Source organism: Protopterus annectens, chromosome 16.part0 (assembly GCF_019279795.1).
Source record: "Protopterus annectens isolate FY-2018-M chromosome 16.part0, PAN1.0, whole genome shotgun sequence".
Classification (NCBI taxonomy): domain Eukaryota; kingdom Metazoa; phylum Chordata; order Ceratodontiformes; family Protopteridae; genus Protopterus; species Protopterus annectens.
Window position 1 is genome coordinate 655,589,886 of NC_056750.1, and position 23,709 is coordinate 655,613,594.

Genomic DNA, 23,709 nt, shown 5'->3' on the forward strand with positions numbered 1-23,709 from the left:
AAAACTTTAATTTTCTTCTGTTGAATCCATTCTTTTATTGACTTGGATATATGTTTGGGGTCATCGTCGTGTTTAAATGTAAAATTCCTCTTCAGCTTTCTAGCAGACGCCTGAAGGTTTTGGGCCAAAAGTGACTGGTATTTGGAACTGTTCATAATTCCCTCCACCTTGACTAAAGCCCCAGTTCCAGCTGTAGAAAAGCAACCCAAAAGCATGATTCTGCCTCCACCATGCTTCACTGTGGGGGTGGTGGTCTTTTGGTGATGTGAAGTGTTGTTTTTGCGCCAAACATACCTTTTGGAATTGTGGCCAAAAAGTACAACCTTGGTTTCATTAGACCATAACACATTTTCCCACATGCTTTTGGGAGACATGATGTATTGTTTTGCAAATTTTAGCTGGGCCTGGATGTTTTTCTGTGTAAGAAACGACTTCCGTCTTGCAGCCTTACCTCACAGGCCAGACATATGGAGAATACGGGAGATTTTTGTCACATGTAGTACACAACCAGTACTTACCAGAAATTCCTGCAGCTCCTTCAGTGTTGCTGTAGATCTCTTGGCAGCCTCCTTGACCAGTTTTCGTCTTGTCTTTTCGTCAGTGTTGGAGGGACGCCCAGTTCTTTGCAACGTCACTGTTGTCCCATATTTTCTCCACTTTTTCATGACTGTCTTCACTGTGTTCCATGGTATATCCAATACCGTGGAAATTTTTTTTGTACCCTTCTCCTGACTGATACTTTTCAACAATGAGATCCCTTTGATGCTTTCTAAGCTCTCTGCGAACTATGGCATTTGCTGTAGCAAATAACAGGTCAAAATGTGAGCACACCAACCAAGCTGAGCAGAGACAAATAAAACGTTATCTTCCAAAACTTGATTTTTAATGACTTTATTGTAGAAGGATGAGTGCTCTGACAGGGCTACCGCTTCTTCAGGTCCAAATAAAACTAACAGCTTAAGAAACAGGCAATATATACAAATTAAAATGACATGTTACTAAAATCACCAAATCAGAATCAACGTCTCTTTATTAATGCTGGCTTCAATGGAACACTTGCATTCAGGCCCGGATCTCTGTGCGCTTGTAGTACTATTATCCATTTTACTTCTAAATTCTCTAAATAATTATTCACATCACCCCTTCTATTGCCAGTTCTAACTTTCTGGAAAACTTTAAAATAAAAAATACTGTGTCCTCTAGTTTCTGCATGTGCAGCCAAAGCATTTGTATGTACATTATTCCTTATATTGCTAAGATGTTCTAAAACCCTGTCTTTAAGCTGACGTGTTGTTCTTCCTACATAAAAGCAATGACATTGTGTGTAGGTTGCCAGATACACTAAAAATTGCTATTACATGTAGCTGATAATCTAGGAATAAATTTCCTTTCAGTGATAGGGTGAACAAATGTTTGGTCTTGAACAGTAAAGGAACATGCTTTGCATTTCCCACAGGGAAATGTTCTTGCTCTTAGTAAGGGTTCTGCTTCCAAATATTTAGGGCCATAACACAACATTCTTTTTAAGCTCATGTTGTTCCTAAAAATAAAATTGGGATCTTGTCCATAACCTTTCTAATACTATTGTCAGCCAGCAAAATAGACCAGTTCTTCCTAACTATGTCACAAAACTGATACATTGCTAGAATATGTGAAAAGCATTCTGTGAAAGCGCTCATCCTTCTACAATAAAGTCATTAAAAATCAAGTTTTGGAAGATTACGCTTTGTCTCTGCTCAGCTTGGTTGGTGTGCTCACATTTTGACTTTTTATTTGGAATCTATTGTGTGTTGTGACCAACCTTTGGCAGTGTGTATGATTTTTGCTTTTTACGTTTTGCTGTAGCAGGCAACTGAGTAACTGTCAGGAAAATCCTACTAGGACAGTTCAACTTTATTTTGGGTTTATTAGTCTCCCTTTAATTGATGGCAGGTGTGTACCCAAGAAGACAATGCTGTAATTAAAGCAAAATATGCTTCAACAAGGTATTCGTTTAAGGATGTGCACACTTATGCAACCAGCTTATTGTATGTTTTTTTATTTTTTATATTTTTCCCCTAACAGATTTGTTTGTTTTTCAATTGAATTGTACAGGTTATAGGTCACATTAAAGGGGGGAAAGTTTTGAAATGATTTATTGTGGTCTCATTTTTTATATCACAAAAACCTGGCATTTTAACATTGGTGTGTACACTTTTTATATCCACTGTGTGTGTGTGTGTTGTGTATATATATATATATATATATATATATATATATATATATATATATATATATATATATATATATATATATACATATATATATATATATATATATATATATATATATATATATATATATATGTATATATATATGTAGATACATATACGTATTCTTTTTCTTTTTAATCTTGTGAGTTGGCTGCTCCCAGACACCTCTCTGCCATGACTAGAAGCAATGTATCTGGTCATTTTAGTAGCCATTCATCCAACATTTTTGGGAGTTGGGAAGGAAAACTGTATTACCTATTAACACAAACCAGCCAGCGATGCAGACACATTCTGTTTAATAGTGAGCGTTTTCGAATGAGTCAGTGCCCCAACTTCTTCAGACAAAGAAAGACAATGAACTCAACATTTAAATACACAATCAAAATACTGATTTATTCAATTATCTAATTGATGTTTACATAATGTAGTCTTACTATCTGCACTACATATCTTAGTGTTAAATTCATACATTTCATCCATGATATCATTGAATATCAAAGGTTAGTTAAAATATTAAACTTCTATATCATTTAAACTTTGTTTAAACACATAAAATTGTATACAAAATACATAAACAATACATAAAAGGTACATAAAAGTCTAGATATACTTAAAAGAGCTTTGGTGCAGACTTACAAACCCAATTTTAAATTGTTGGTTTGTCATAAATAGGTGTATATAAAGCTAATAGTTTATCAACATGTTATTTTTATTATTTTTATAATTTATTACTAAAGAATATATATTTTTATTTTTATATATACACAAATATACCTGAATTGTTTACCAGCATACAAACCATATATATACTAACATATATAATTTATCTAGCCAGCGCTTTTAATTTTAAAATGCTTTTAATTGATACATATTCATTGAGGCCTGGTGGAATATGGGCAATAATAAGAATTTGCCACATCAATTCACTTTCTTCCAATTTGAGTTCCCAAGGGCCTCCCATTAATTCACATTCCACTTGATGTATAACCGCATACTGAAAACTATGACCCAGGTTTTCAGTGATATGCTTAGCTAGTGCACTAGTAGTCACTTTCTTATTAATGCAATAGTGGTGCTTGTAGATCCTCTGTTTAACCTTTCTCTCGGTTTTACCAATATAGTATGAAGGACATGCGTCACAACAAACGACATATACAACTCCCTTTGATTCACAGTTAAATTTGCCATTGATAGTATATATTTTGTCCCTAGTGGTTATTCTATTCCCTATCATGACAAACTTACGTTGTTGGCAGAAACCACATTTCCTCATACCTATAGCATCTTTACTTTGCGTAATGGCACATTGGGAAAGAACTTTATTGTTTAAGAACACTCTATTTCAAAACAATGTGATATGGTACACCAGGTACCAGGATGATATGTGTTTTATCTGGTAAGATGAAATAAGTAGTATAGAGGCTTTTATTGAAAGTATTACGAAAATGACCAGTTTTTTAGAATTCACTTATCGGGTAGGTCTGGAATGTATTAACTTTTTGGATGTTAACTTGTCCAAGGATAGAGTTAACCAAAGGTATAAAACTAACATATTCAGGAAGCCCACGTATTTAAATTCTTTTTTACATTTTTCAAGTAGTCACCCTTGCCATCAAAAGAAAGCTGTCGTTAAGGGACAAATCGTAAGGGCAGCTAGGATTGTGTCAGAGGATAGCGACTATTCGATTGAATGTGAATTGTTGAGATCGATGTTCTTGAAAAGGGGCTATCCAGATTGCTTCTTAGACACCATTATTGATGAGGTGAACTTTAAGAGATCTACAGGACATTTTAAGGCATTGTTGTATAAAGGTTATGTAAATAACTTGAATATCACACCTAAAGTAAATGGTGTGAATGCGGGCTGTACAGATCACAACTTGGGCCTTAGTTTTTTGTGTACATATTCTTTAGACTTTAAAATAATTAAGGATATCCTGATTAAAAACTGGGCCATCATACTGGAAGACAATGGGTTGAATAACGTCTTGGGTAGTAGTTCTAGATTCACGTATAGAAGGGGCCCTAACCTGAAGTGTCTACTTGAAAAGAAAAGTAAGACAAGTAAAGATGTTATAGGTATGAGGAAATGTGGTTTCTGCCAACAATGTAAGTTTGTCATGATAGGGAATAGAATAACCATTAGGGACAAAATATATACTATCAATGGCAAATTTAATTGTGAATCAAAGGGAGTTGTATACGTCGCTTGTTGTGACGCATGTCCTTCATACTATATTGGTAAAACTGAGAGAAAGGTTAAACAGAGTATCTATGAGCACCAGTATTGTATTAATAAGAAAGTGACTAGTAGTGCACTAGCTAAGCATATCACTGAAAACATGGGTCATAGTTTTCAGAATGCGATTGTACATCAAGTGGAATGTGAATTAATGGGAGGCCCTTGGGAACTCAAATTGGAAGAAATTGAATTGATGTGGCAAATTCGTACAATTAAAAGCATTTTAAAATTAAAAGCATTGGCTAGATAAATTATATATGTTAGTATATATAGGGTTTGTATGCTGGTAAACAATTCAGGTATATTTGTGCATATATAAAAATAAAAATATATTTTTGTTAGTAATAAATTATAAAAATAGTAAAAATAAAATAACATTTTGATAAACTATTAGTTTTATATACACCTATTTGTGACAAACCAACAATTTAAAATTGGGTTTGTAAGTCTGCACCAAAGCTCTTTTAAGTATATCTAGACTTTTATGTACCTTTTATGTATTTTTATACAATTTTATGTGTTTAAACAAAGTTTAAATTATATAGAAGTTTAATATTTTAACTAACTTTTGATATTCAATGATATCGTGGATGAAATGTATGAATTTAACACTAAGATATGCAGTTAAATGTTGAAGTGCGGATAGTAAGACTACATTATGTAAAAATCAATTATTAGATAATTGAATAACTGAGTATTTTGATTGTGTATTTAAATGTTGAGTTCATTGTCTTTCTTTGTCTGAAGAAGTTGGAGCATTGACTTTTTCGAAAGCGCTCACTATTAAACAGACTGTGTTTGCATCGCTGGCTGGTTTGTGTTAAATAGTTTATTTCGTTTTGTGTGGTTTAAACTATACTACCTGGACAAAATTCAAGGAGATGTGGGGAGAAGATGCACGCTCCACACAGATAGAACTGAACCCTGTTCTACTGTCATACTATTCTAGGTAGCAAGACTTTATATCACTCCCTGATATGTTCTAGTGCAAGATCCTGGTAGTTGTGTATCATGTCTTCATCCATTGGTTAACAAATTCTGTAATAGACAGGAGCAGTCCTTACCCCTTCCCCAGGAGCGAATGTTTGGTTTTTCTGTTCATAGTTGGCATTCTATCAAACTTGGGTTCATTGCCTAACTTGGGTCATCATCCTTTTGTCATTAGTCTATCATTTGGGTCACTGGACCATTTTGGCATTTTCATTTAACTTTTCTTTTCGTATTGCGTGTTTTGTTGTGTCCACAGTTTTCTTCTAATTTTGTTTGTCATCTGTAGTCTGCGATCTGAGGTATTGATAGTTTTAGCATACCCTAAACTAGTGGAAAGGTTAGCCTTTGGGGGGTGGGAATGTAAACGGCACTGGTCTAACTTCCATTGAAAAATTTAGCTTTCTGCTTTTCTTTGGATACTCTGTGTCCATCTTGAATTTGTACTGTTTATGCTTCTTTTTTTGTGTGTTTTGTAGATATTTGTATGGGTTTGAAGAGTACTGCAGATCAGCTGACATTCGATTCCAAATGGCACTGCCAAAGAAAATCTCACTGAAACACAGTAAAGAGAACACACAACAAAAAGAATGCATATCAGAACCTAGTCTAGAAAACAAATCCAAAATATTGGAAGTCGTGGAGCAAGTGGAAGAACACAAAGAATATGAGAGCGAGAAGAAAGAACATACCAGGTTTTCTGAGGTAAATTTCATGTGATCTGTGTAGCATGTGTTTGACCTGAGTAATACAGTATTCTTTTTTAATTCTTTGCAGATGCCACTTTGAGCTACGAGCATGATTCTTCAGTACTTAGAGTGGTTCATATAAATGTTATTTTTATTCCAGTTGTAATACCTTCCATTATTTTTTATCTTGCAGTCTCTTTTAAAATATATCATATGGCAATCTTGGCAAGACAACTCAACATTTAAAACTATTCTTAAAAGGGATCCTTCACTGAAGACCCTAAAATGACATCTCTTCGTGGTCTTGGTTTGTCAATGAAAAGGTTGACCTTGGCATCCTTTGAACTAGCCACTACAGTTGCTATTAAATTTCTGCCCTGGAAATCCGTTGTTCTTGGAGCCATAATATCTGCATTTAGAATTTCTGAGTTGCAAGCTCTGATGTGCAGAGAGCCTTATATAGTGTGTCTAGAGAGAAAAAGGGTGTCATTAAGGACCAATCCATTTATTAGTCTTAAACTGATGTTTGATTTTGCTGTCAACCAGACCACCTAACCATCATATTTTCCCCCCAAAACCCTAATGAATTGACATTTTTTTTTTTTGCACATGGTGGAGGTACACATACAGCTTGAGATACTGACTGGAGAAAACTAAAGACTTAAGGTGAACAAAGCAGCTCTTTGTTTCCTTTAAACCTGGAAAGCAGGGCCGACCAATGCCTGCATAGATTTTATAAAATGGCTTGTGAATTCAGTTGTCTTTTCTTATGACCAAGTATTTATTTATTTATTTTATTTTACATTTGTTGACCGGGATAGTCCGACTGGATACATGTCCATTTTCAGCGGAGGCCTGGGGAGAAAAGCTCCAACATTAAAAACATTGCATTGAAATTAAGCATGAACATTAAAAACAATTTTCATCAGTCATAGCTCAAACTTTTATGGTTGCAGACAATCAGATAGAAGCAGCTAGGTATTCCTTACAATACTGTTTCGTATACTATAGTATGGTAGGAGTTAGCCTGAATTCTGGCAGGGGCATAGCCAGTGTGTCATGAAATACTGTCTGAGATTTTTCTTGAACTGGTTTAATGATGGTTCTAGTGTTAAGTCAGCTGGAAGCGAATTCCAAGTTTTGCCAACAGAGTTAGAAAACAAGGTATGACCAGCTGAGTTGTTAGTTTTGAATGTTTGAATTTGTAGTTTGTTATAAGATTGCAATGGCCTAGTGTTCCTGTGGGGATAAATAATGCTTTTAAGTGCAGGGGTATTATCTGGTTGGTTGAGAATTTTGTGGGCTACTACAAGTTGATTGTACTGAAGTAAGCTAGGCAATTCTAGCCATCCTAGAGGTTTAAGGTTTTGACAGTGGTTAGTTCTGTAAGTAGAGCCAGTGGCAAATCTAGCAATGTGATTATAACAGTTTGAGAGTTTGCAGAGTTCAGATTTGTTCAAGTTAGTGAAAATGGAGGAAGCATAGAAAAGGGTGGAGAGAAGATGAGTGCGGGCAGTGGAAGTCCTTGCTAGTGTGGTAAAGAAAGGTTTATTTTTATATAGAGATCCCAGTTTTTTATTAATGGTTTGACATGCACTGCAAATGTAAGGTCATTATCAATTGTTACCCCTAAGAACTTAGTATGGTTATCTGGGGAAATAACAGTTCCATTATTATAGGAAATCATAAAGGAAAGTGGTGTAGACCTGTGAGTGGGGGAGAAAAGTAGTAGTTTTTTTTTAGGGTTCAAGAGCAAACAGCGGCATGAGAGCCCGTTTCCAACTGTGTTGAATGTTTTCTGGGATAGCGTATGCAAGTCAGATGGGGTGAAGGCTGAGCAGATCAACGTGGAATCATCTGCGTATTGTGTGCATGTAGCATCTGGAATGACAAAGTAAAGGTCATTAATAAAGATTTAAAAGAGAAGAGGTCTTAAGATAGAGCCCTGGAGAACTCCCAAGGGTGAGGGGTAGTAGAGTAGATACATTTCCCTGCCATAGGGTATCCTGTTGTCTGCCATTCAGATAGGATTGAAGCCATTGAATAGCGTGGGTATTTAAGGAAATGGATTTCAGAGTGGCAGTGAGTAGTTGGTGGTTGACCATACCAAAGGCTTTGGATTGGTCGAGGAAGAGGTCTGAGGATAATTTGTTGTTATTACAGTTATGATTTATGACATTGGAGAAAGAGAGGAGGGCAGAGGAGGTACTATGGTATGGCCTAAAGCCATGGTGAGAGTTAGCCAGCAGATTGTTATGTATGAGATAGTGCAAGAGTTGCTTATGAATGCATTTCTCCATTATTTTGGCCAGTGGCGAAAGTATGGGAATGGGTCTGTAATCTGATAGTTCTGTGGAATTGCCACCTTTGTGGAGTGGTATGACATGGGAAGATTTCCAAATGGAGGGGATGGAGGCTTCATTTATGATTCTATTGATCAAGATTGAGACTGGATAAGCTATGACATCTGCGGCTTTTTGTATGTACTCTGCAGGTAGACGATCTGCAGATAGGGTGGTCGGTTCTAGAATTTTAAGCAGGGATCAGATAAGTGAGGTAGAGACTGGTTGGAAAATTAGGGGGAGATGGGTAGTGGTTGAGGTTATGTTAGAATTAGTGCTTGTGGACGTTAGCTGGCTAGCAAGAATCTGGATAGTCTCAGTAAAAAAGCTGTTAAAGGTGTTTGCAATCTCCTGTGGAGATTTATGGGTAAAAGTGGAAGGGGTAGGAGTGGTGGATTGTCCTGGATGAAGAAGTGTATTTATACCTGCCCAAAACTTTTGAGGTTTATTTTGGTGTCTTTGTTAAAGATTATAAAAGTAGTTTTTTTGTCTAGTAGAATGGATTTTTTTGTGTCATTACGAAGCTGCCGATATCTCAGTTGGTCTAGAGGGGCTTTGGTGTCACTCCAGGTGGACCATATTTTATTTCTAAGTTTGATCTTTGATTTGGTATCCTTTGTAAGCCATGGTGCAGCTTTTGTTTTAGTTCTAATGGTACGTGCGGGTGCGTGAGTCAAGTATGGCAAGAAGTTTAGTATTAAAGAGTACTACTGCTTTATCAAGTGGCAGCCGTTTTAGGATTGACCAGTTACATGCTTTTAGTTCATTTTGGAAGTTGTTGGGATTGAAGTTCTTATTGTTTCTAATTGTTTTGTGAGTGGGCTGGTGGGGATCATCAGTTTTATGTCTGATGATATAGGTTAGAGAGTGATCACTGAGGTAATCAGGGTGGGTCATACCTTTATACATATGGGGATGACTATTGATAAGTATCCAGTCTAGGATGCTTTCTTTTTCATTGGGTTTACTGATCCTAGTGGGAGAGGATATCATTTGTGTAAACCTGTATAGATTTATATGGGTGGAAGGGGATTGTAAGGAGTATGAGTTTAGCTGGCCCACAAGATAGCTAGAGCCTTTGCTTACAAGGTAAGAACTTTAGGAGAAGATCAGTAATATTTGCATTTTGCTGCTTAGTTCAAAATACACTGTTGGGGAGGTTTAGTTTCTTTTAGTAAATATTCTTTTAGTTAGCCAGTTTTAAGGGGAAGTATTAGATTTAGGGGACTTTAGGGACTAACTGGCAGTGCTTTAGACCCAGTTCAGCAAGTTATGTAAGTGATATCCAGATAGATAGCTACCTTGCTGTTCTGTTGGTATGGATGGACAAGCAGGGAATTTTCTTTTATTTTTTAATTTCACAGGGTTTTTGTAGCGTAGTGCGCCTTTCAGGGAGGGAGCAGTAGAAGAGGGGCTGTACCTAGTAAAGGATATAACTGTTAGTACTTTTCCACACTAACTCCATCCGCTAACCTTAGCAGAAACCTACACAGTCACCTTTTCATGCATCCATTATGCCTTCAAATTCGATTTTATAACCATTAATACAATGTATATTTATATCTCTTAGGCAATGATAAACTTCAGCTGCTTATCCAAAAACAAGCCTAGGAGCAGTAGAATGCAAGCCTATGCAGTCGTTTATACTCTAAAAGTGTCTATGACTGTAGAATACCATACAGTGCCAGGCTTTAACATATATGAAGCTTTAGAACATTTAAACACATAATATCATAGGCGCTCGCTAGAGACAGCCTTTAAGCAGTAAAATTTACGTTCACTCACGGGCGTTTACCCGAGCTGAGCATTTGAGCAGTTAACTACATAAGGTATAACGCATTTAACCAAAGAGCTTATGAAAGGCAAATCACATACAAACTCTGACATTAACTTTATAAAATAAAGCTTATTGACAACAAATTACATACCACACTAAGGGAAGGCAACCGACTGGGTCCAGGAGCACTGGGGCAGTTTACAAATGGCGGTTTCAACAGGGGGATAAGTAACCTCATATCCTTAGCTGGGGGAGGGGGAAACTAGCATCTGATAGGATTATACAGAGTTTAGCCAGCCCACAAGATAGCTAGAGCCTTTGCTTACAAGATAAGAACTTTAGGGGATGTTAAGTAATATTTTTCTTTAGCGTTTTGCTGCTTAGTTCAGAATACAGTTTTGGGGAGGTTACTTTTTTTTAGTAAATATTCTTTTAGTTAACCACCCGCGGTAGTGGTGCTGCGGTAGCGTTGTCGCCTCGCAGCAAGACGTTGTCGCGTTCGATTCTCAGCTAGAGCGTCTTCTGTGTGGAGGCATGCGTGAATGGACATGCCTTCGCTGAAGGTTGTGCGTCAGGGCTGGTAACTCGGCACGTAAAAATCCACTACCAGTTCGGCAAGTTATGTAAGTGATAACTAGATAGATAGTTACCTTGCTGTTCTGTTTGTATGGAGGGACAAGCAGAGAATTTTTCTTTTATTTTTTTTTAATTTCACAGGGTTCTTCTAGCATAGTGCGCCTTTCAGAGAGGGAGCAGTAGAAGAGGGGGGCTGTACCTAGTAAAGGATGTAAATGTTAGTACTTTTCCACACTAACTCCAACCATTAACCTTATCAGAAACCTACACAGTCACCTTTTCATGCATCCATTATGCCTTCAGATGCGATTTTATAACCATTAATACAATGTAGCAGCAATTACAAGAACATTCCTTAGGAATGTCTCAACCAAGAGTCTTTGTGAAGCAGTCAACTTGGTCCTCCAGTCACACTTTATCAAGCATTAGAAGTTTGATGCTTATTTCAGTAGTTTGACAGACTTGGATACTCAAATTTTGCAAGGCATGCTGGACTGTGGTTAATTCCTGTACTGCATTTCTACTCATCCAGTCTGTGAATTATATTGTAGCATTAATCCATTTAATTAGCATAGTAGATATATAATGAACTCAGTGCAACACTAGATGTTTGTTTACAGGATCTGTGTGCTGCACAATAGGCTTCCTCCTTTCAACCCCTCTTATCCTGATGGCTTGATGTTTCGGGTTCCATTTTTAAATGCCTTTATTGAATTCTTTGCATGTATTGTTTCCACAAATTCCATATATTTCTATGTAATTTGCTCATTCCCTTTTCTAAAGATCTCATTTACAGTTCTTTTATCTCATTTGCAAAATTTAATACTTGAAATACAGCTGAGATGTAGATTATGGTTTTCATTTTCTGGTAGTTTGTTTTTTGGCAGACAGTAGGATTAAAATTAATAAGGCCTTACTATATCTAGGCAGTTTATATTCTTTGTCCCGATTCAAAAGAATCATGTCCTTAATTACATTTATTTCCTCCTCTAATATTACCGACAGAGTATTCTGAATGGAATTTTTAAAACCTGCAAGTTCATTACACTCCCAGAAAACATGCTCCAAGTTACCTTTGTCTTCCCCTTCAACATTTGCAGTCTACCGGAGGGAAATTCTTTGAAGTCTGGTTGGGGTATAAACACATCTGTGCAAACACTTTCAACGAAAAATCCTAAACGTTTTGGAATTTGTTTCATACTGGGTGGTATACATATGCCCTCTCGTTGTTCCCTTGTAAATTGTATTTCCAGTTTCTCTTCCCATTCTTTTCTGACCTCCTTTCATTAACTGTTATAGTTATACACTATAATATACTAATTGACCCCTTTTTCACAGCATCTTCTGCGTTAGATTCAGCCATGGACTTTACCAGAGCAGGTCTGTCAGTTAAGACTCCCTTATCCTTTTCTTTTTGCCTATATTCTGTCAGTCCTTGGTAGTGAACGCAGTCTCTAATCTGCAGTCCAGACTTATTCTTCTTGGCCTGTTTCCAGTCTGTTACCTTTCCCTCTCTAGTTATTTTCTTCCAATACCTTGCTTTTTAAACCGTTTTCTCCAGTGAATTTTAGCCTCTCTTGCATGTTTTCTTTACCTGTACTGACAGTAATCCCTATTGGCAAAATCTCCTTTCTAGGCTCCCCTTTTGGCTGAGTTCTTAGGTACTTTCTGCAACTTTATGAAAATAATATCCTGTGTGGTGGTTGTTATTCTCCTCAAAAATTTGCTTCCAAAATCACACTCTTTTTATTTCTTGAAATCTCCCATTCTTCATCATCATCATTTTTCACTTTGAATTATAAACATCTGCTTGTGTTATGTATATGAGCCTTAACTGCAGAGCTCTAAAAATATCATTTCAAATCAGGTAACCCTAAACCACATTTTATCCTCTCCTTTTCTATGGGGAGAATCAGCTTATCCCACTTAACCCTTACTCTCTTTCTCTCCCAGATACATTCCTTCAAGTCTTTATTAATTGTTGTCCTCAACTTCTACTCTTGTTAATAAAACTATGCCTGACCTATATTTAAAACTACAGGGACTGAAAACATTTTCACTGCTTGTATCTTACTATACTTATCCACAAACAAGATCTTCTAGTTTCTCAGTTTTTGTATAATCTTTTGTTTCGTGTCATCTCACATATCCTTATCTGCAATAACAGAAGTCTTTTTAATCTGTATTCCTGCATACTTCATTTTATTGTGCCCCCATAAATGCAGGTATTGCTGAACCAATTCCTGTGTGGGTGCGTAATTTACAAGTATGCCTTTGATGTTCTTCGTGTTTCACTGTTGCAGTCATTACATTTGGGTAATCCTGCTGGCAGGTTGCACTCAGTCGGCCTGAATTCCAAAGTCCTGGGTCCTGCGTCGGCTGCTCTCGCCCCTTCCCTGACGTCAGATCGTCAGGGGTGTAAAAGATGCGGCCGACATCATTTTCTTTAGTCTTTCTTGCCGCACGGTGCCCGAAGCAGAAGCAGTTCGTAAGTGCCAGTCAGCCGACTCCTGAGATTTTTGTGTTTGAGTTTCATATCCGAAGTCTTCAGTAAAGCTAAGTACCCTGTTGGGGAAACTTTTTTCTTGCTCCAGACCGATGTTATAAAAAGTTAATAATTGTATTTCTTGTGGAAAGCAAATACCTCATAAGGACTTTCATTCTTACTGTATTCCTTGCCCAGGCCCTGCTCACAACGTTGCTGGTTGTCGGTTTTGTGCTAGATTTAACCAACGCACTACTAAGCGTTGGTATGATTTTGCTTCAAACTATTTTGGATGCCAGTTTAATTATCTAGAAATGTCGTCGGATAGCCATCCAACTATCGGAGCTCACAAAAAACGCAAAGAAAAGGAGAGAGAGAGAGACAACCGAGGTCCAAAACCGACGACGAAGCTTCTCCTAAGCCAGTCGCCGGTTCTCAGTGAGGCGCTTTCGCAGCCCATTATGCCCACTACTTTAGAGTCACAGGCCGCTACCGACTCCCACGTGGAGTCGGCCATGCCGCTGGAAACTCAAGGTATTGGAGCCTTGGATACTATTCCTTCAGATGGGTCCGGAGCCGCTGAGCAGGCACCGACTTCTGAGGGTGTATTCAGACCTAAACATATTTACATTAAACCAACCTCAGCTTCAAAGACAAAGGCTAAAGCACCTTCTAAAGCAAAGAAACAAACTCAAGAGCCACGTGGACAGGCCTCTATGCCCAAAAAAACAGACGCTCAAAATGGCCGAAGACTTAATTACCTTGATCAGGGGTTCCCATCCCCTTCCTAAGAGGCCTAGGCAAGAGACTGACTATGAATCTTCAGATCAGGTTTCTATTTCTTCTGATTCCTCTTCTGATCAAGAATATTCTGTTCCCCCCCATGAGGATTCTGATGCTGAAGAATCCATACCTTCAACTTCTCCTCCAGAGGACTATTCTTTTGGGGAAACCTTGAATACCATGAGGGAGCATTTCCACTGGGAGAGCCAAGATTTTTCAGAATCTAAAAAGAGACTCAGGGATTTCCTTTTACTTCCTCAACACAGGCCACTAGCCATTCCTCCTGTGTTAGATATTGTAGATGTAGATGATGTGTTTTCGGAGTCTAGTCTCACCCGTGACTCCTTACCTTCAGTTCCTGTTAAGCCTGACAGATATTATAGGGTTCCTGACTCTCATAAATTCCTTTTTAAAAACCCTGCTGCAGACCCAGAAACTATTTCACATGGTCCCAAGGGAGTTAAGGCTTCCACTGCAAAAAACCCTACCCCCTCTGACAGAGATTCTAGGGCACTGGATAGATGGGGAAAAAAGGTTTACACATATGCTACCTTGGCTATAAGGGCCTTAAACTGTCAGTTTCATATGCTTAAATATCAGCAACATGCCATGGCATTACTTAAACAGAAAATGTTATTAAACTCCGAATGTGCAGAAAACAAGGAAATGCAGGATTTATTGCATGCAGGAAACAATGATTACTCTCATTCCCTGCCTACAACAGGAGTTTCGATGGTGGGCAAAGGCTTGTCACCAAAACAAGGGACAGCCATTCACATTACCACCAGCCAGGCAGACACTAACAACGGATGCATCAGATTATGCCTGGGGGGCCCACATGGCAGGAAGATGCATTCAGGGCACATGGTCATCAACCCAAATGCATCTACATATCAATCAAAAAGAGATGCTAGCTGTTCAGAATGCCCTGACAGCCTTCAAGGACCTAATTCATCCAGGACAACTACTGATAAAGACGGACAATACCATGGTCATGTGGTATATAAACAAGCAGGGGGGCACACATTCTTACCCCCTTTGCAGACTAGCCATGACTTTGCATTAACTTACCAAGTACATCTGCAGGCACAATTCCTTCCAGGAAGTTAAAATACTCTGGCAGATGAATTAAGCAGAAACCTCATGGATCCCCATGAGTGGCAGCTGGATCCACAAGTCTTCAGCATGATAACAGAGAAATGGGGATGCCCAGACGTAGATCTATTTGCATCCCCTCACAACTACCAAATAAAAAGATTCTGCACAAGGACTTATCACAGACAAGCATGGAAAGTGGATGCCCTATCTTTCAGCTGGAAAAACCATCAGTATATGCCTTTCCCCCACTGCTTCTCCTCCCCAAGGTACTCCTAAAGGTCATACAGGAGAAGCCAAAAATGATACTGATTGCCCCAGACTGGCCCCGCCAGTACTGGTTTCCAATCCTAAAGAACTTGTCTCAATACCCAGCTTGGACCTTACCTCAAATACCTCATCTACTGTCCCAGCAAAACAATCAGATCCTGCACAGCCAACTCAGGACTTTAAACCTGGCAGCATGGCGGATAATGTAGTCTTACAAAACACACCTCTCAGTAAAGCTGTGATGGATGTCATTTTGGAGGCCAGAAGGCCTAGTACTAGAAAATCTTATGCTGGAAAATGGAAAAGATTCTGTGCTTGGAACCACGCACAAGGAACTGATATAGCTGTGCCAAATATTCCTCAGATTTTGCAATACTTAACTGAGATGCTGGACAAAGGTCTATCTTTTTCATCTATTAAAATTCATGCCTCTGCCATTTTGGCTCATTACAATACAGAGCCACCAATCTTTTCTCATCCCTTATTAAAACAGTAACTCAGAGGAGCCATAAATTTAAGGCCTCCAAGGAGATCACCAATGCCTGCATGGGACCTCAACTATGTCATGGAAAAACTCACCCTGCCTCCTTTTTTGCGCCAGCTGCTACTGCTGATATAAAGTTTTTATCTTGGAAAACAGCTCTGCTCGTAGCAATGACTTCTGCAAGATGAGTTTCAGAGCTTCATGCTCTCATGGCTGTGGAACCTTTTATCATTTTTATCCGTCAGGGTCTCTCTGAGGACAAACCCAACATTTATGCCTAAGGTGGTGTCCAGTGTGGCCCTTAACCAAACTATTCATCTGCCAACTTTTTTTTCCAAATCCACAGAACAAGTGGGAGATAATTCTGCATTCTTTGGACATACACAAACAGCTTAGATTCTACTTGGACAGAACCAAAGTTTTCAGAAAGACAAAACAATTACTAGTGGCATATGCTGCAGGGTCACAAGGAAAGCCTATCTCAAAGCAGTAAATACGAACAATCCAGGCAAAAAGCAAGATTCCTTGTGGTTTTCTATCTCAAAGTAGACTATTTCAAAATGAATAGTCCACTGCATTCGTTTCTGCTACTTACACCATGGCAAGCTAGTGCCTAAGGGCATTAGGCCACATGCAACCAGAGCTGCAGCCACTTCAGCAGCCTTTCTCAGGGAAGTACCAACCAAGGACATTTTAAAGGCTGCTACTTGGAGTTCAGTGCACACCTTTACAAAGCACTATCATCTGCCACTCTACTCTAAATCCAGGGCAGGCTTTACCACTGCAGTTCTGCAGGGCCTCATAGCCGCTCCTAATGCTGTTTAGCTCCAGCCTCCCATCCATAGCTTTGGGACTCTACCCAACTCACTGTTGCAGTCCAGGTTACCCACCCACCATCCCCCTTTCTTCTGATGGAACCTATCTTTCCTACTCTGATTTATACAACCTATGTGGTGTATTTGCTTGTAGATGAAGGTAAAGTTTATATTGGTGCATGTATTTATATGTATATAAATTTTGGCTACCCTTTTGGGGGCACCTGACATCCAGGGCAAGAAAAACTAAAGAAAATGGCGTTGGCCGCATCTTTTATACCCCTGAAAACCTGACGTCAGTGAGGGGGCAACAGCAGCCGACGCAGGACCCAGGACTTTGGAATTCAGGCCGACTGAGGGCAGCCTGCCAGCAGGATTACCCAAATGTAATGACTGCAACAGTGAATACACTTGAACATCTACATTTATGGTAAGTGTACACAACTGTACTTTTCTTCTTCTTCATTAATTGTTTATTCTGAAAAGACTTCAAACTGTTTCAGAATGCTTTACAACAGTAAAATGTCTCCTTTGAGTCCTTCAAGTAACAAATAACATAATTTGCAAATAAAGCCAACGCTTCTCAATTACTATTCCAATTATGTCATTGAATTTCTGAGTCCCCTATTTTCCTTGCTACTGGCTCTTATTATAAAGTGAATAACAGATGGAAAAGAGGACATCCCCTCCCTGATTCCTCTGTTCAGACACAACTTTTTGGTGAGGAACCCCTCCCACTTTAATTTTTGCCTCCGATCCTAGATCCTTCATCCTTCATTCTTCCTTCTAATTAACCTTATTATATAAGGGAATGCAAATGTTTCCTTTTTCCAAGTTATAAAATCCTAGCTTATTCTGTCAAATGCTTTCTCCGCATCAAGACCCACCAACAACATTGCTGTTTTCTTACATTCTACTTCCCTCTGGATCATCATTGTTCTATTAATGTTGTCAAATGTTTGCATATTATCCAGATACTCCCTTATTTTTTTCATTAGCACTCTGCTATTCATTGAACTGTACATATTACTCTGCTTTTCTGTCTGCTTGCCACTGTTCGTGCAGGTTGCAGCCCTTTTTTTGTAAATGTTAAGTTTACTTAAGGTTTCACTTTTGATACTTCCAGTGCATGGGTGTTGGCAGCTATATGCCATGTACATTGAGATGTGCAGTTTTTAGGACAACTTGTTTCTGTTTTGGAAAAAGGTTTGCTTGAATTGAAATGAAAAAGGAAAACCTTTGTGTGTACCATACTTCAGATGTGAAGTTGTTCTATCTCGCCATTCATTCTTACAGATGAGGTCAGAGCCCATCCTCGGCTCCTAGTCGGCCAACTACAAAGCTCAAGGTCTTCAGACAGCTCGAGGTAAAGTCCCAATCCCATGATGCACCTTGTGCTACCCCAGATCTAGTTTGCTGCTGCAACTGATCGGAGGATACTTCACAGCTTGGGCCAGTACAGTTTTTCTTCTTAAGAAATTTTCTCTTTAAATACCTTTTATTGTAGGTTTAAGTTTCCTTTCCATTTAATAGCTTTTATAGGATTTGTAGAACTAGTTTGTTGGCTACCTTTTATAAGCCTTCCTATAGCTACTTTGGCCGTCTTTTTATTAGGCCTTTAGCATCTCACTTCCCTTTTTTCTGGTGTGCCTTTAGTAGTTTTAAATCAGTAGATTAGAAGTGCGTTTATTAGGAATTTAGTAGTTTTAAAGCTTTACAAGAGTGTGTTATTAGAAAATTTAATAGTTACTTTAATTAGTATTGTAGAGCCCATTTTGATTTAGGGGCTACTTACTGTTTGAATAGTTGTGTGTTGCTTGAGATATTATTATTGAAAGTTTGAACAGGTTTTTTTCTTGTGTGCATTTATATTCTCATATGGCTGACCAAGAGAAGGAAAAACAACCCAAGTCTGGGTTTAAGAAATGTCCAAAGTGTGGACAGAAAATGTCTGTGACTGATGGTCACGTTAACTGTGTTTACTGTTTGGGTGCTTAGCACTTAAAAAAGAGCCATTCTTTCAGTAGCCGTGTTTTACAGGAAAGAAAAAGTTGATTGACAGAGGGCTATTAAAATCTTCAAGAAGCTTTGGGTGATCATGATAAAACATCTAAATCCTCAAAATCTAACAAGTCTTCAAAATCATCATCCTCGGAGCATAGAGTTTTGGATCTGATACCATCAAAAAAATTATCAACGTCTGCTCCCACAGCCTTCGGAGCCAAGTGTCGTAACCTTTCGGAGCCGCTCCCCAGTCCTGGAGCCAGTCTCCGCAGTGTTGAAATCACCAATTTTGCAATCAGTAGCATCATTGATCCATTCATCTTGGTCCTCAGTAAGCCTATCTGATTTGGATATGGATCGTGTGGTGCAGACGTTCTTACAGGCACCCATGTTTGCCAAATTATCGGTTCCGACTCAAGTGGTTTTGGAACCAACACCTGTTCCTCCATCTACTTATTTTCTTCCCCGAGCCGAACTGGTCCTTCAGAGCCGGAGCTGATGATTGTGGAGCCTTCAGAACTGTCACCTGTTCCAGTGCCATCAGTGCCGACTACTCCGACTTCCTTTGTGCCTATCGAGGAGTCTAGGAGCCGACACTCGTCGGTCGGGTCCGGGGAGGACAGTCAGACAGATCTTTCAGCTCTGACTTTGCTTCTTGGGGCTTCGGTGCAGGTGAGTTTGGCTCCTAGTTCTGGATCAGAGCCCACTGTTCCGGTGCAGAGGGAATAATCTGCTTCTTCGGACCCAGGGTTCCTTCACATCGGAGCAGAGGTGCCTTTGATACCATGAGGAGGGTAATGTCCCCCAGGACATCCACAATGTCAGGACCAACTATCTCCTCCCCTAAAGCGCTTGTGTCTCCTTCTGCTTCACAGATCCCTTTGAAGCATAGAGACCCTGAGCCTCAGGAAGCCCCACTGGGCGGACCCTGCTCTTCCGAGACCTCACCAAAAGCTCCCACTGATGAGGTTCCCAGGAAGAGAATTTGCAAGAAGAAGCATCTAGACTCCCAGCAGGAATCTGTCACCTCAGACACCGACTTGGATGAGTCAGAAGGGACCCCACGGTCCCCCTTGGATGATATCTCATTTGCAGATATCTTGGAAATCCTAAAGCAGAGGGGTGGGTGGACCCTACTGAGGATGAGTCGGTACTACTGAAAGCTTTTGGGTCTCAGCCCTCCACCTCTTGGGTGTCTCCGCCCTTCGATGAGCTTATGGAGCTGGTCTCACGAAGGGCGTGTGAGTCTCTGGACACCATGGAGCCTGTCCCTAGGAGGCCTAATAAATTTATTTCTTCTCCTCAGGATAAGACTTTTCTCATGAAAGGAGTGCCTATTGATGCCATGGTGGTGGCAGCAGCCACCAAAAAGGAGATGTCGGAAACTTCTTCATCTGTCCATCCTCCTAACAGAGATTCTAGGATCATGGATAGATATGGGAAGTGCATGCTCAGTTCAGCAACTTTTGCCATGTGATCACTGAACTACCTCACACATTTCATGAGACTGCAAAGACATCTCCTAAAAGAGCTTGGAGATGCTCTACAGAGTACGCTAGCTGAGGGAGTTGCAGACGAGGTTGCTTCCCAGCTTGCTACTCTTAATTCCATAGTAAACTCTTCCATGCGTCTGATGTCATATGCAGCTGATGGAATGAGTAGGGCAGCGGGTATAGCAGTTGCTCTTAGGAGACACTCCTGGATGTGCTTATGTTCCTTTGTGGAGCCCTTGAAGTCATCCTTTGTGAACACCCCTTTTGATGGCTCATCAGTTTTTTTCAGGCCCAAAGTAAAGAAAATTTTACCAGGTGTGAGCAGGAAGGAAAGACTCTGCCGTCGGAGACTGTTTTTCCACCCCTACTAGACCCTCCCCCCAAAGGTCAAAAGGGAGGAAGGATGTGGTTCTGAAAAGCTCAAGGAACCTTTCTGGACATGCGTTGTTAACCCCCCCAGGAGCAGAGGAGGGAGTAATAATGGAAGACGCTGCCCTCACAGCAGAGGGGGTCCACAGAATCAGAGCGACAGAGATCAGTTCTTTGGGAAAGCTCTACCAGTACTCCTGAAAGGAGGACCGACTGTCCAACTCTGGAGGCAGTCGGGGGTTGCTTATCTTTGTACCTAGACACCTTGCTAAAAATAACAAACGACTACTGTGTACAAAGCATAATATCCAGAGGATGTTTTATTCCCTTTGCCACTCCACCTCCCTTGATAAAAATCCCGGATATTCCACCCAGTTACAGGGGACAAGCAATCGTAGAGGTCCAAAGGTTGCTAGAAAAAAGTCATCCAGCCGGTCCCTGCAGACCAGATAGGATCCGGAACTTACTCAAGATTCTTTTTAGTTCCAAAAAAGACAGGGGACTGGAGACCTGTTCTGCACCTCAGCAAACTAAACAGATATTTCAAGAAGGAGAAGTTCCGGATGGTTACGCTACAGTCGATACTTCCCTTTTTAGGGAAAGAGAATTGGATGAGCTCGATAGATCTCCAGGATGCGTATTACCACATAAAAATGTCCTGACCTTCCAGGGATCATCTGAGCTTCCGGCTGGGAGCCAGTCACTACCAGTTTCGAGCCCTGCCTTTTGGTCTCACTACAGCCCCCACGGTGTTCACCAAATGTATGGCAGTGGTCATGGCTCACCTGAGGCGTTTGGCATTCCAGGTGTTTCCGTACTAAGACAATTGGCTCTTCACCACCACCACCAGGCCTCAGCTTATACAAGCCAGGGACACCACGCTTATTCTTTGCAATCAACTGGGGATTACCATAAACTCAGAAAAATCTGCCTTGTCACCATCGCAACATATTGTGTTTATCGGAACAGATTTGGACACCACCACCACTTTAAAGCTTCCTTCAGAAAGGATATCGGTACTTCGACATCAAATTCTGAACCTCATATCCAGAGACAAGGTACCAGCCTCAGATGTGCTAAAATTGTTGGGGACGATGGCGGCAGCAATAATAGCAATTCCCTTGGGTCGTATGCACGTATGGATTCTACAATGGCTCCTGTTCATGCAATGGTCCTATCAAGAACTCCCAATGTCACATCTCATCATTTTAACAAACTCCTGCAAAAAGGATCTTCGGTGGTGGTTGACCTCTCTCCAAGTAACGATAGGTTGTCCTTTTATCCTACCATTGGCCACTGTGACCACAGATGCTACTCTGATCAGGTGGGGGGCATTTTCAGGGAAGAACAGCCCAGGGCACATGGACCGAACAAGAGACACATCTGCATATCAATGTCTTGGAGATGAGAGCGGTATTCTTGACATTGCAGTACTTTCAGGACTCTCTCCCTCTGGGGACAGTTGCGATTCAGACGGACATGTCACTGGTCTGGTATATAAACAAACAAGGAGGAACCAGGTCCTATCCCCTTTGTCGAAAGGCCATAGGAGTATGGCAGTGGGCTACCTCCACCCTGCCCTTTCTGATAGCAACGCACATCCCGGGGAAATCCAGCGTGATAGCAGACAAACTGAGCAGGGCAATCTTGTTGCCTCATGAGTGGTCCCTCAAAGAAGAAATAGCGAAAAGAATATTCCGTAGATGGGGCCAGCCTTGCTGCAATCTCTTTGCATCCCCCATGAACACAAAATACAGAAGTTATTTTGCCCTTATTCCCCCTCCGGGAGATGCCCCAGGGGACGCACTTGTACACGATTGACCTCTGAGTCTCCTTTATGCCTTCCCACCAATACCCCTGATAGCCAAAGTGTTACAGAAAGCCAAAGCCCTGGGAAGGACCGTCATTCTTATTGCCCCCCCACTGGCCTCGTCAGATTTGGTTCCCCTTTCTTCGATTTCAACTATTGGAAGAGCCTTGGATTCTAGACCCAGTTCCAGACCTTCTGATACACTTGTCAGGGGCTCTTCATCCCTCTCTTCAGTCCCTGAAATTGACAGCTTGGCTGCTCCAATTCCCTACATAGCCAGGATCCATAACCTCTCAACTGAAACACAACATATTTTAATATCTTATCATAAATCATCTACTCGGAAATTATACCTCAGCAAATGGAAGAGATTTTCCATATGGGCTTCTCAAAGTAACATTGACCCTTATCTAGCCCCTATTTCCTCCATACTAGAATTTTTGACAATAAGGGAGCGGCGGCAACCACCATTCGTGTGCAACTCGCTGTGATCTGTGATTTTCATCTTGGTACTGAAGGTTTTAATGTAATGTCACACAAGCTATCCAAAGCTTTTCTCAAGGGGATTTTCCACCTTAGACGACCCGTCAAATCCCCTTGTACACCTTGAAATCTAAATTTTATGCTTTCATGCATCATTCTTCCACTGTTTGAGCCATTCGATTTGAAATTTTTGTCTTGGAAGACTGTCTTTTTAGTAGCCATCACATCTGCCCGAAAAGTTTCAGAGGTACAAGCCTTTTCTATAAAACCCCTGTATTTGATTTTTTCATTCTGACAGTTTCACTACGAACAAATCCTTCATTCTTACCTAAAGTTTGTAATGACGCTAACCTTAACCAAACCATAGAATTACCATTTTTTTCCCAAAACGCACCAATAACTTGGGAGTACATGCTGCACAAACTTGATGTTCACAGACAACTTCGATTTTACCTTGATAGAACCAAAGAATTTAGAAGATCTGAACAACTTTTTGTTTCTTTTTCAGACTCCAGAAAAGGTAGGCCTGTGGCAAAAACCACTCTATCAAAATGGTTATCTGATTGCATCACCTTCACTTACTCAGCTGCTAGTATGTCTCTGCAACACAAAATAAAGGCTCATTTAACCAGAGCTGTTTCCACATCTTCAGTCTTTACTGCCAGGCTACCAATAGATAGTATTTGTGCAGCAGCCACTTGGTCAAAGCCTCATACTTTTATCACTCATTGCAAAGTCGATAGGGCCTCCAGG

The 23,709-nt window shown here is 40.0% G+C and overlaps 1 protein-coding gene across 1 annotated transcript in view; it reads left to right on the forward strand.

Annotated features, from left to right (window-relative positions):
- ARID4B (AT-rich interaction domain 4B) overlaps positions 1-23,709 on the forward strand; it is a 2,517,944-nt gene that overhangs the window by 1,484,389 nt on the left and 1,009,846 nt on the right. The window contains exon 11 of the mRNA XM_044058160.1: positions 5,961-6,186. Within this exon, the coding sequence (XP_043914095.1) occupies positions 5,961-6,186 (226 nt within the window). The remainder of the gene's footprint in view (positions 1-5,960; positions 6,187-23,709) is intronic.